At 37.9% G+C, this 13,903-nt stretch overlaps 1 protein-coding gene across 1 annotated transcript in view; it reads left to right on the top strand.

The window, feature by feature from the left end:
• Positions 1–13,903, top strand: part of rims2a (regulating synaptic membrane exocytosis 2a) — a gene marked incomplete in the record, with an annotated part of 256,836 nt that overhangs the window by 148,185 nt on the left and 94,748 nt on the right. The window contains 4 exon segments of the mRNA XM_037676440.1: positions 946–1,099; positions 5,314–5,382; positions 6,324–6,462; positions 13,227–13,292. Of these exon segments, the coding sequence (XP_037532368.1) occupies positions 946–1,099; positions 5,314–5,382; positions 6,324–6,462; positions 13,227–13,292 (428 nt within the window).

Raw genomic sequence — 13,903 nt, 5'->3', positions numbered from 1 at the left:
TATGTTGAGGGAGTATCAGAGAAACTGAGACGTTTATTTTCTAAACATAACGTCCCAGTGGCTTTTAAACCCCAAAATACATTACGGCAAAGACTGGTTCATCCCAAAGATCCAGTCCCCCGGCACAAACAGAGCAATGTTCAGTATGCTGTTCAGTGTCAGGAGGGCTGTGATCAGTCTTACATCGGGGAAACAAAACAGCCACTGGCCAAAAGGATGGCCCAGCACAGAAGATCAACATCATCAGGCCAGGACTCTGCGGTCTACACTCATCTCCAGGCCAGCGGTCACTCTTTCAGGGATGAAGATGTTCACATCCTGGACAGAGAGGAACAATGGTTTGAGAGAGGAGTAAAGGAGGCCATCTTTGTGAAAAGAAATCGTCCATCATTAAACAGGGGTGGAGGCCTCCGGGTTCAACTGTCCCCCTCTTACAATGCTGTGATTGCTAGTATCACTCAGCCCTCTGTGAACAGTAAACAGCCATCAGTGTGCTAATGATCCATTGTTAGGCTGATGGTCCTTCTTGAGCATGTGATCAGCTGGTTTTGGTTGTCAGCAGCAAACTGGTTGATCCACTCTGAGAAGGTGCTATTTAAGAGACTGAGCTGAATACAGCTCCTCAGACTGAGGAAGTCTCTCGGATGAGAGACGAAACGTTTCTACATATTTTGTTGATTTGCTTTGTTTTGTTTTTTTGAATGTCCAGAGGACCAGATTTAACTTTTTTAGATTTTTCTACCTGGATTATTGAGCATGCATCAGGATATTTCCACCTATAAAGATCTCTGGCCGGGATTTGAACCAGCAACTTTCTCACTGAGAGGCAACAGCTCTACCAACTGTGTCACTATGCCTCCCACTGAAAAAAGTTTTTCATTAAAATTATTAAAGTGTTGGCATGTTTATAAAAAACATTTTACTAAGGTGCTTTTCTTCTGGCAGATCCTTATTGAGCTGGAGACGGCTCTTTTAGATGACGAGCCTCACTGGTACAAGCTACAAACACACGACGTGTCATCCATCCCACTTCCACGTGCCTCCCCAAATGCACAGCGCAGGCAGCTTCATGGAGAGAGTCCCACACGGCGGCTGCAAAGTTAGTAACACAGTCTCTTTTTTATGAATCTGTTTATCAAATGTCTTTCCACTGAACATTTTGACAGAATCCGTAGTTCTACAATAAAAAATATTATTTAGCCACATTGATAATAGTAAGTAAACTTTAATTTAGCAAATGTTGATAAGTATGTACCAAAACACACCAAAACAGAAATGTCATATTTCTGTTTTTCCTTATTTATTTTGTTTGTGCCATGTCAATCATGCTGCTTTTGTTTTACAGACAAGGGCTCATATTCACACAACTCAGGTAAAGGCCACTGCACTCCCAGCATTGGCAACCTAAAGACCACCCTAGTGTTTTCTCCTCACCTCTTCACAGTGGGCTGAAAAAGTATGGTGGCTATGGGGATTAATGCTTTACCAGTCAATGGGTGGGGTGGGTGGTATGATTTTGAGTACACTCCACTTGATTGGTTGCCTTATATTCTGGAAATTAAAAATAATTTAGGTGACTTGTGTCTTTTAATTTACACAACAGAACTACCATTTAAAACAATTAAAATATATTTTATTGTGAAACTGACCAAAAATCTTGCATAGCCAGTTTGGGACACAGGAAATCAGAATGCCTAAGGCACTGCCCTCGCCTGCCACCCAGTTTGCACTGCAACCAACCTTGATTATGGTCCCAGCAGGTGGTGGGTCAACACGGAGATACAGTAGCTTCTTGTCGTTTCTTCCAGCTTGATCTGGTCAAGCCCTCAGACCCAACGCTCAGCCACCAGGCATTGCTCTAAAACGGTGACCTTGTTTTCCCAATCTGGGTGAGGTAGCCCATCTTATGTGGCCTTCTACCATCAAAATCTTTGAATTTAATTTAGTTTAACTCCTTCCCTGAAGCTGTTTTACCAGTGAAGATCCTACCAGGGATTGATGATCCAGATAAAATAACCCCTAGCATTATGGAGATACTAAAACACCTTTATTTTGTTAAGGTGACAATTCTATAGATAATTGAGCAGCTAGATTTACCTTTAGCAAAGAGGTGCTTCATCATCTGGGGTGACTTTGGATTAGAGTTGCTGCTTCTCCTCATGAAAAGGTGATCAGCTGAAGTGATTGGGCTCGTGCTTATGGGTAGATTCTTCCTCCCTCCTTCTGGAGGTTTTCCTGGCACAATGGACTGAGAGAAGAACTTGAAGTAGACACGACTCGTTGAGGGAGATTATGTATCCTCTCTGTCCGGAGAACTTCTTGGGATTTTTCAGGAGGAACTAGACAGAGTGACTGAGGAAAGAGATGACTGGGTTTCCCTCTTTGACCTGTCACCTCTACAGCCAATCACAGATAAGCACAAGAATTATGGTGGATGGACAAATAAGAACATGAACAAAATTAAACAATCAAAAAACTGTGCATACAATTATTCACACATCCCCAAAGGCAATAGATTGTTGATCCACTTTTTGCATCAAATCTCTTCCAGTGTCTCCATAAGCTTGGCACATATACTGTATCTAATGTAACTTTTGCTCCATTCTCATGGCAAAGCTGCTCCACCTTCAAATAGGATCACTGCTGCCATCTTGAAATCCCTCCAGATCCAGTTGGATTCAGGTCTGAGATTTACAGTAGCTGTCTTATCTTAAAGTGATTCCAGATGAGTTCTAACAATATACATGATTGACATTTACCTTAAAGTTTTTATAAAAACATTTAAACATTAATGTCACATTGACATGTTTACCCTGCTAGGTATTCAGATATGTTGCTCCAGTGTAAGCTCCATCCAGCTTGAACATTAATTTTGCACGTCTACCATTTAGTCCTTCTAATTTCAGCCAGAGAGCCTAGACATTGAGCAGAATGCAAAAATGACTCGGTCTGCAAATAAAAATGAGGAAGACCAAACGGATGAAGAGGAGAAATCTGGCTAGAAAAGCTGGTGTTTATGCAGCTTATTGGACAGCTTATGCTGCAAAGAGTACAAATTGGTCACACAAGTATCTGGATGAAATCATTTTCTTATGTATACTAAATATTGCATTTTACTGTATGCTATATAATAATGAAGATTGATACATATTTTGTTACTTTACACATCCTTACATTATCTGCAGCTTGTTTTACTGTGTGCTGCCTGTCTAAGCTAAACTTCATTCCACCTGGACCACAGAGCAATACAGCACACAACAATGCTTATTAGCACACAGATTAATAACTGACTGTTTAAGCTCAACTCTTTATGTTTTAGTCCACTGCAAACTATGTATGTCATTGTCCCACAATGCATAGTGCTTGTAAGATAAGGGCAGCATCCTTGGTGAAAAAATGAAATAAATATACAGTATACACTTTTTAAGTACTGATAATAAGGCATCTTTTCTGTGTCACAATTGTTTTTAGTATAATAGGAGCATTCCATTTTAAGGCCAACATGTGCAAGTAGGCTAAGATTCGTATAAACCACAGAAGTTTTGCTTTAGCACAGAGTTTAGACTTGTTTTCCAGCTGGAAAGTGAACATCTATTCCAGTATCAAATCTCGGAACGACTCAAACAGGTTTTCCTCAAGAACTAGTCAATATTTTTGACCAGTTTCTCAGCTCCTGCTGATGGAATAAAAAAGCACAGCCATAGCGATGCTTCCACCACCTTGTTCCACTGCAAGGATGATATTCTCAGCATTATCAGAGGTATCGGTTGGTGCCAGACATGGTGTTACTAAAGCTTGATTATAGATTCATCTGACCACAGCACCTTCTTTCACATGTCTGTGAGTCTCTAAAATACCTTTGACAAATTCTATGGAGGGGGGTGGGGGAGTGAATACTTTGCAACCTGCAGTAAATAGGGATCTTTATACTCCAAACCCTAACCCCACCCTTTGTCAATAAAAGTGCATACTTCTGCTGCCCTCAATGGATTGATTGAAGATGGAGAGCCGCTGTAAACTTTAACACACTGGTTTTAAATCCACTTATGGTAGCAGACACAAGCACTAGTTTAAAGTGTTCTATTCCGCCCCCCCCGTGTACTTATAGGGTACATACCACATACTTATCTGTACCACAATCCTGTAAACAGCCTGTGCATACCCAGTAGGCACCTCTGTAAGTACCTGATAATTACCCTGCACACCTTGCAATATCCCTGTATGTAATCTCATATGTACCCTCTATGTTACCCTGTAATTACCTTGTATATTACCCTTATATACTTTGCAATTAGTCAATACATTACTTTGTAAATACCCCATATATAGCCCCTGATGTACCCTGTATTTATTGTGTAGTATCCCTGTAGTGTTCTGTATTGCTAAAGAATCTTTCCCCTTTTTCTGAAGCAAAAAGTATTGATGTTACTCTCTGTTGATCTTTATTCTTTGCTTGTATTTGGACTTCTTGGATGTATTTTTCTAAAAGTGTGCTAAAACAGTGAAAGAATGGGTTGATTTTTCAAAATGTGAAGAATTGTAAATATACTGTATTTAACAAACTTTTCTTAAATATGAAAAAAAAACATAAATCATCTTTGTAAATTAAAAATTATTAATACACAATGCAAAGCCTGCAACACATGTGCATGGTTTCTGTCATGGCTGTGCACTACTAGATTGTTGACCAGTTGCTTCAGATGACTATTTTAGTGTGATTTACACCAAACTCCTTTATTGTGCTGCTTCTTCTGGCTGATTAAGGCTTTCAGCTGCTCACCAGAACAATTTTTTGTGTGTTTGTATTAGTGAGAGGTGAAAGAGCTGACAGCTGTAAAAAGTTCTCTGCCAACTGAGATGAGAGATTGGAAGTGGTGCTGCCAGAGTGCAGCACTTGTTATTTCTGAAAAAGCATGCATGTCCACTTGATTTAAGCTGACCGAGGACTGGAGATGGAAGGATGTGCTTAGAGTTGTTGGTGCCATGTGTGTGTGTGTGTCTTGGGTTAAAGAAGAAAGAGCTGTTGTGTTATGTCACGCACCTCCTACTTTTTTAGATAAACCACAGGTACTTCAGGTAAAATAAAGAATAATCTGTGGATATTTACTGTAGCTGTGAAATGCTTCATTGTTTCATGTGTCAGTTGAGTTTTTATTATCAACATTACAAGTTACCATACAATGTGCAAAGAATAAACTGTGTTCTTATGATCAATAGTATGACCATGAACAAGGGAATAAAATTATTTTTCACTCATTTTACCATCTCTCTTTCCTATCTCCCACACTTTCTCGCTATCTCTTCATCTCAAAGGATCCCAGAGGATAAGCGACAGTGAGATATCAGACTACGACTGTGAAGATGGAGTAGGAGTTATAACAGGTAAACCTTATTAAAAACAGTTTAGTAAGTTTGGTATACACATGAATTCGGCCTTCTACTGTATTTTTTAGCTTAAACAGACAAAAACACTGGTCTGGACATACCATCACATTTTCCATTGCTGATTGTTATTCCATTAATGTGTAACAGGATTCCTGTACAATCTTGAAAAGTATGAACTTTTAATGTAGCATTTTCCAGGTCTTGATCATTTTGAAAAAAGTGGACTATTAGTATTAGGCTTATTTTATTTTTAAATGTACTTTTAAAATAAAAAGGAATCAGTAAGTTTTTAACATTTAGTTTTATTTCATCCACTAATATATCAAGCTAGAGTGTTTCCTATCACAAGATTTCTTTATCAAATGATCCAAATTGTTCCCTTTCCTGCTCATCTAACCTTTCATTGAAGGTATTTTTTTTACGTATTTTAATGTGCTACACACTCTAATGAACATCAATCAGCTTTAATAGTGCTAGGCATTGACCTTAAGCACAGTTTCTAGCCATGTCTGATTATTAGTAATGAACTCTTTCAAGTTGGATGAACTAATCGGTCTAGCAGAAAAAAAAATCATTACAATGTTTCAGATTTTTAAAAGCCATTTTCATGTTTAATAGACGATGTTAACACAGCAGATGAAATGCAAGTTTATGGAAAGCTAGTTCTCATTTTTGGAATAAAGGGAATCAGCATATCAACCCTATAGAATCTATCCCCTAGGTAGAATGACATTTAGTTTAACTTTCAGCAAGTTGGCTCACTTTAACATACATTACATTAATAATTTCCATAATTTTCATTGTCTGAGATATATATTTTATCAAGTTAAGCATAATGGAATTCCACACTGCAAATTAAAAAAGAGCCATTTAAATGATTCAGTTTGAGGTTTTTTTTTTTTTTTCAGACTTCTCTTTTCCAATTTGTATCTTTTCAGACTATCGGTCAAATGGAAGAGACTTCCAGAGCTCCACATTGTCTGTTCCTGAGCAGGTGATGTCGTCCAACCACTGCTCTCGATCAGCTGAAATAAACCGGGCGCGGTCGCGCTCTCCAAGTGTTCCTCCACCTTCCAGGTAATAATGTTAAAGACAACTGAGCTTACCTTTCTGACAACTGACCCATGCAGTGCCTGTTTTATAATACTTATAATCACCTTTTGAGAAACACATAATGTTCCAGTTTTTGAACACTTTTAAGATGCTGTCTTATCTCTCTTGAATAGAAATTTACAAAAATAAATGTTTTAAATTAGTTGCTGAGTCATAGCAACATTACAGGTGACTTAAAAATCAGTCATGTTAAGTAGAATGTAGCTCATTTTAGATTTGCATTGCCTTCGTTAAGTATGAGGACATGTGCTGCCTCAATAGTAGGAGGCAGATGAACGATGTGAAGTACAAGAAGGGCCGCTCCATTTTTTTCTATTACGCAACAGAAACCTTGACCTACCTGTGGCCTTGCAGTTCCTCTAGCGTTACTGTGTGTCATATACACACACACACACCCTTGTGAACATGTTTGGGACCAGATTTTGGTAAGCACACATTCAGCAAGGTGCGAAGCAAAAGTTTTGAGCTACTATTCATAGCAGTCCCTCGATTATCGCAGGGGTTACGTTCCAGACACCATTGTGATAGCTGAAAAACCATGAAGTAGGAAAGCTATATTTATTTTAGTATTTATATATATTTTAAGGCTTCATAAACACTTCCCACACTCTTGCAATGTTCTTAACAATGCTCTAAACTCTTAAACCTATGTCATTTTAACAGCAAACGTATATGTACTGTACAGTACTGTTAAATTTTGTATGGGTACTTGCCAGCTCTGCAGACCAGCAGCTCAGTTCTGGTCGGGCTTGGTTCTGGTTCTGCAGACTTACCCTGCAGTGACGAAGCCCACCGCCCAGTCCAGGTTGATTTGTGTGTGGATAAATGAGCATCAGGAAGCTTCAGGACTTTCCTGCCAGTTCTGTGAGCTTTATAGATAGATGTTACTTCTGACTTTGCATTGCTAAACTTCACCTCCATTTCAACAGAAAGCAGCAGCCGGAAGCACTGTTGACTTCTGGGTAGTGTAGTTCTTTTGGTGTGTTTTACAGCGTAGGCTTATGGCGGCACCTGTCCAAAGTACATATTTTTCGTAAACTTTTTATCCTGTGCATCCCAATCACGTGAGTAATATAAAAGTTGACAGTCGTGTGTCGTGTACAATCGTACGTTTAAAAACCGCGAAAGAGCGAGTTTGCAAAAGTCGAACCGCAAAGTAGCAAGGGACTACTGTATTTATTATTTTTATTTATTTATTTATTTTTTACATCCAAGACCTTCTTTAGGTATTTTAAAGAAGTCTTGATAAATATATTTCCAGGATTTCTGAAAGTTTTCTAAAGTTTTTCTGTAGGCTTTGGTTGTTATTTAATGAAGACTCAACACAATCTGCTGGCTTCCTTCCTTAGATTGAGAACTTTACTAATTGGCATTTATAATATAAATGTTTCTGTTCAGTGCCCTGAGATGACTTCTGTTGTGACTTGGTGATATATGAATAAACTAAATTGAATAGATTTTTTATTATATATATATATTTTTTTTATTTAATAACTTTAGTCTAAATTTTGTAGTTGACCATTTTTAGAGGTCAGAATTTCCTCAGTTTTTTTTAAATGATCTACTTAACAGTTAGTTAGAATGTGTTCAATCATAAAAGACACTGGACTCAATGGATTAGTCATTGTTGTCTTTAGGGACATAAAGACAAAGAAACAAATACCGAAATATCTTTGAGCACCTGCTGCTGTCGTGTTTAGTTATCACAAGGTTAGTATGGTAATTTGTAATTTCTTTAGATAAAACTATAAAACAGGCTCACAATTCCACCGAGAATTCTAGAATCACATTTTTGGTGCCAAAAATGCATTTCCTAAAAGTCAAAACTTTACTTGGACCACCAAGTCGTAGTTACAGACCGATTTATGAAAGGGTAAGCCAGTCAGCATCACAGCTCGAGGGTGTGATGTGGTGATGACAGATGGTCTGAGACCAGCTGACTGTGGGATTTAGAATGGGAGACATCTGACACATGCTCCACATTAGAGCCCCTGAGTTACATTACACACCTCCTATGCTCCCATGATGCTGGCCTCATTTTTGAGACCTCACATCAACACAGGAACACAGGAAGCAGCTTAACGTTGGGCTCGTGTTTAAGGTCATATTGTGGAGCTCTAGTGTGCAAGGAGCTTTTCATAAACTAGGAAATCAAGAATAGCTGAAGTTTTTCAATGCCTACACTCAAAATCAGATGTACTAGTCCTATAGAGTGAGGACTCACAATTAAAATATTTATATTGTATTATTTTCTATTACAGATCTTATTGTTCCATATTTTCCTAACGGGGCATTTCACTCTCAGACTGCAGGCTTACTTGTGATTCCTAGAGTTTCCAAAAGCAGAATGGGAGGAAGATCTTTCAGTTATCAGGCTCCTCTCTTGTAGAACCAACTTCCAGTTTCTGTCTGTAAGACTGACACATTGTCCAGTTTAAGACTGGGCTCAAGACTTTCCTTTTTGATAAATCCTATAGTTAGGGTTGGCTTGTTATGCAGCTATAAGTTTAGACTACTAGAGAACAAATTGACCTGATTTCTTAAAATGAGTAGTTGCAAATGCATACAATTGAATAGTTTTCATTTGATACTACAGTAGTCCCTCGCTACTTCACAGTTGGTTTATCACGGAGTCGCTCTGTCACGGTTTTTCAAAGTATGATTGGACATGACACATAATTGTCTGATTGATGGATGAGCCGCACAATCGACATGGGATTTTTATTTAAAATGAATTATTTTAAATTATTTAGCACCTGCTACACCTTTGTGCAGCCAACTCTGCAGGAGAAACTTTCTCCTGCAGCTCCTCCTCCTCTGTCGATCTCCTTCTGCAATGGAGAAGTGGGCGTGGCCAAGATTGCAGAGTGCAGCCGTGGCAAAGAGGAGGCAGAGAGCTGAAATCATGACGTTTTGTGCTCTTTTAGAGCGTTTAGAGTTTAGAAACGAGAGTGTGGGAAGGGTTTAAAATGCCATAAACAGTGAACCCTCATTTTTCACTGGGGTTACGTTCCAAAAAGAACCCGTGATAGGCGAAATCCGTGAAGTAGTAACCTTTATTTTTTTTTACAATTATTATACAATGAAATACTCCATAATACATTCAAACCAAAGAACAAAACCTTTTTACAGGCCCAAGCATTTGTTTAACAAATAAAAGTACTGTATAAACATTTTTTCAAATAACTACTGTACTGGAGAGACTTTTTAGCCAATCAGAATGCAGAACACAATGCACGATGCAAATCCGTGAAGCAGCAAGACCGTGAAGGGTGAACCGTGTTATAGCGAGGGTTCACTGTATATGTGTATATATATATATATATATACACATATATACACACACACACACACTAAAATAAACTACTACTTACTACTTGTACTACTATTCCTACTTCACGGTTTTTCACTTATCGCCGGGCTTCAGGGTACGGATCCACCGCGATAAATGAGGGACTACTGTACAGTGATTTTCGACCTGCTATTTTGTTTCTGTTCCTCTCAAATCCAGCATGTCGAAGCAGATGGTCGCTTGTCCTGAGCCTGGTTCTGCTGGAGGTTTCTTCCTCATGAGGGAGTTTTTCCTTTCCACTGTTGCCTTCGTGCTTGCTCAGGATGAGAGACTGTAACAAAGTTAAGACTTGAAGCAGTCTGCTCCTATGTTAAACAATGTTATATATCGGTACTTACTTTATATATATGAATGTTTCAGGTAACTTATTTTTACATATGAATGTTTCTGTTCATTGCCCTGAGATGACTTCTATTGATTGAATTGAATATAAGTTGGGGAGGTCACTACAGATTTGCAGCAGTGACTTGCTACAGTGGAGGCCCAGTCTGGGTTTGGGCTTCACTTTAGCCAAGTACTTTGGAGACCTTGTCAAAATAACCAGCTTATGAAGACACAAAGTACCATAAACTTCATTCTTAATGCAAATTTGACAAAATAGTGGAAGCATACCTGACTAGAAAAAGACAGTGGAATGAAAAACTTGGTCTGGATCTCAGATAACATTATGGAAGCTGTGTGTCAAAATCTTGACAGAAAACATTAAAAAACTATAGCCTACATTTAGAAAAAAAGCTTTGAATAGTCCTTTAAGAGACCTCGAAATTTAGTCCTGAAGTGTGGCTTAACAAGACAGCTTGCCTAAGTTTGGGCTGTTTTAAAGAATGAAGGCGGTCATACCAAATACTGAATATGAGACTTGAAACTGATTTGTAAGAATTGTGTTGCCTTACATCCTGCATATCAAGTTGTCTTTACCCTTATTAAATGACTTACTGCAATATGTCCAAAAACACAAAGAAATGAGAGCTTGCTAAAAACATTTATAGAATAAAAGTTTCATTATTTTAGCATAAATTTATTTTTAAACTGATATTGATTGTTTTTAATGATTGTGCCAAAAATATATACATTTTTAAATATACAATTTTTTTTAATCTCATATTCAGATGTGCAATCTTCCCTCATACTCATGGGGCAAATGAGCAATTGACTTTGCATTTTGGAACCAGAGGAGGTTAAAATTTTGCCAAAATTCTGTAGCCAGTGTTGCATTTTCTTCATTAAGCAAGGATCATTGTGTATTTCTCTGCTTGAATAGAAGATGTGCTCAAAGGAAAGTTGCTGGTTATCCTCCAGCAGCACTTATATTTTTGTGAACGTTGGAAAATGTTGGTCCAAGAGTCCAATCAGAGCTTTGGCACTGCCATCCCGCAGCTACTTTCTCTCAGCCAATTAACTTTATTTGATATTTCTAAGGCTCAGCCTAAATCAGTGTCAGATGCAGAAAATGCACTTATCTAAATTGTCTGGGACAGCACTTACTTAACTCTATTTCATCTGTTTTAATTAATAAAAATCAGGTTATTTATAGAAAATGGTTGAAAGTAACAGGAAATGAGATACTGCAATGTTACTTTGTTTCAGATGGATTCTTACAATAATTAAACACACACACAGTGTATCTTACTGGGAGGTAGGGCTGGGGGATATATCAAATATACTCGATGTATCGCGAGATTTTCAATTACGATTGTTAAAATGGCTCTATCCCAAACATCGCAAATATTATTAGACTTGAAAATCCATGTACAGTAGTTATTTTTCTCTCGTCTGCACCGCCAACTGCACACGGCCCCTCCTTCTCCCTCATTAAATTAAACACCCAACTCCTCACATGTGCACGCTTCCTGCTTCTCCATGTGGGGGGGGGGGGGGGGGTTAACACAACAAGTAAACACAGGAGATATGATATCAAGAGCAGCTTTGTTACTGAGCAAAAAGGAAAACTGGCTGTTTGGAGATGGTTTGGATTTAATTTGTCAGATGAGCAGCAGAAAAATGTTTTCTGTAGACAATGCCGAAAACAAGTTCTGACAAAAGGTCGGCACTACGAATTTTCTTCACCATTTAAAACAGTGCTATAAGTTAAGTTGTAACCTGCAGCTCTGACTGATTTCAGCCTCCTTCCCTGAAACAAACCATGGGTCAAAACTCAAATTAGTCGTGCTGTGCCATATGAGAGCTACAGTGACAGGTAGCTCCACATTAATACATCAGCAGCTTATCATATTGAAGACACAGTGCTTAGCGGCTAACAGACAGCTAAAGTTAGCCATCTTGTTAGCCGCTAAGGACCGTGTCTTTAGCGATATGATAAGCCACTGCTTTATTAATGTGGCGCTACCTCTCACTGTAAGACTTAAAAATCCGTGTACAGTAGTTCTCCTTGATCTGCCCATCGAACTTCACACGGCCCATCCTTCCCCAAAACATAGCCCCTCACGTGTTGCTTCACACACGCTTGATAACATCGTGAAGGCGGAGCAGCTTAAGAGGAATATTATTTAATATATGTAAATGGATTATTTTCTAGACATTGTAGTTTCAGCTGTTTGTTAATAAATATGTCTGTGTGACAATTGGGACTAAGCTTTGACTCAGAAATATATTTTTGTTATTACTTTTGGGAAAGAAAAAAATTAATTCATTCAGCCTTTATACAGGTTAGTCTCATTGAGCCTCGAGGACTCATTTACAAGAGAGACCTGTTTTTTTTTTTTTAACAAAGAATGATGACAACAGTAGACAATCATAAATATAAAAATTACATTAATTCATTCAACCTTTATTTACACCGGTTTAAAAAAAACGAAAAAAACAGCTACATTGTAAAATGGTGTAAAATACTAAAAACAGGAACATGTCTGCGTTGGTTTTTGCCATGAACTTAGCAGATGTTGGAATATCAAGATATATATTGTATATTGTGATTTATCTTAAAAATATTGAGATATTAATTTAGGTTCATATCGCCCAGCCCTTCTAGGAGGTGCTTTTCCTCCTGTCTTTCTTTGTTTTTCCTTCTTGACTTTCTTGAGGTTCTCAATATACTGTAGATTTCCACTGAAAGATGTTTACGATTGTAAAGAAAAATCATTTAATAGTTACATAATTTTCTTCTGAACTCAGTGTTTTTTTTATTTAGAGAAATCCCCATTCTTGGTCATTTCTCTCAACTTTCCAATATTCATCTGTTTACCTTTAACCTCCTAAGACCCGAACTCTTGCATATGTGGATGCCAGGCCCTAGGAGATTAATTTAATCTGTCTCCAGTCTTCTACCCTCCTTCTCTGTTTGTGTTTCCCTTCTTTTTTCCCATTTCACCATATCAGATCGATCTCTGTCTTTTCTCCTCCCACCATCTGGTTGCAGCCATTTTCTCACCTTACCTCGAACCAGACATATTCAACCCATTGATCGTCATCAAAAGGACCCCAGGTACATCTTTACCTGAGTTTGCATGAAGCCCCATTTATACACCTCCACTCTTTAACCCATCACATACACCTCACAAACTTTTCTGTTCTCGAGAAAAACTTCCATAGATAGTGCTGTATGTTCAACATACAGCACAGATTTTTTGGCATGTATTTTGCACTTTTGCTTAACCAAATTTATATTTTCTAACATTTACTGAGCTTAATCAAATAAAAAAGTTAACTTTAAAATCACTTTTAATTGATTAAAGGGCTAATTTCAAGTTATATTACATATATCAGGGCCTTGCATGTTGTGCTGATGTGTACCAGTACATGTGTCTTCTGTAGAAAATGTATATACTTACAACAAACACAAAATACATCTTTTCAATGCAATATGTTGAATAGATGAGCCATACTCTTCATCCAGCATTGCACCTTTTCTTTACTCTTTATATAAACATTTTCTTCATTTGCTCAAGTATTTATTTTGTGTGCAAAAGCAAATTGTAAATAAGAAAAAAAAAAAACATTTGTGTTTTCATATGTGTAGCCCCCCAAAATGGCATAAAGTCCTCTAAATCAGTGGTTCCCAACCCTGGTCCCTGAGATACACCACCCTGCACGTTT

The sequence above is a fragment of the Nematolebias whitei genome, chromosome 5, assembly GCF_014905685.2.
Source record: "Nematolebias whitei isolate Nwh7 chromosome 5, NemWhi1, whole genome shotgun sequence".
NCBI lineage: Eukaryota > Metazoa > Chordata > Actinopteri > Cyprinodontiformes > Rivulidae > Nematolebias > Nematolebias whitei.
The sequence above is the reverse complement of the archived record's forward strand: the minus strand, read 5'-3'. Positions and strand labels throughout refer to the sequence as shown.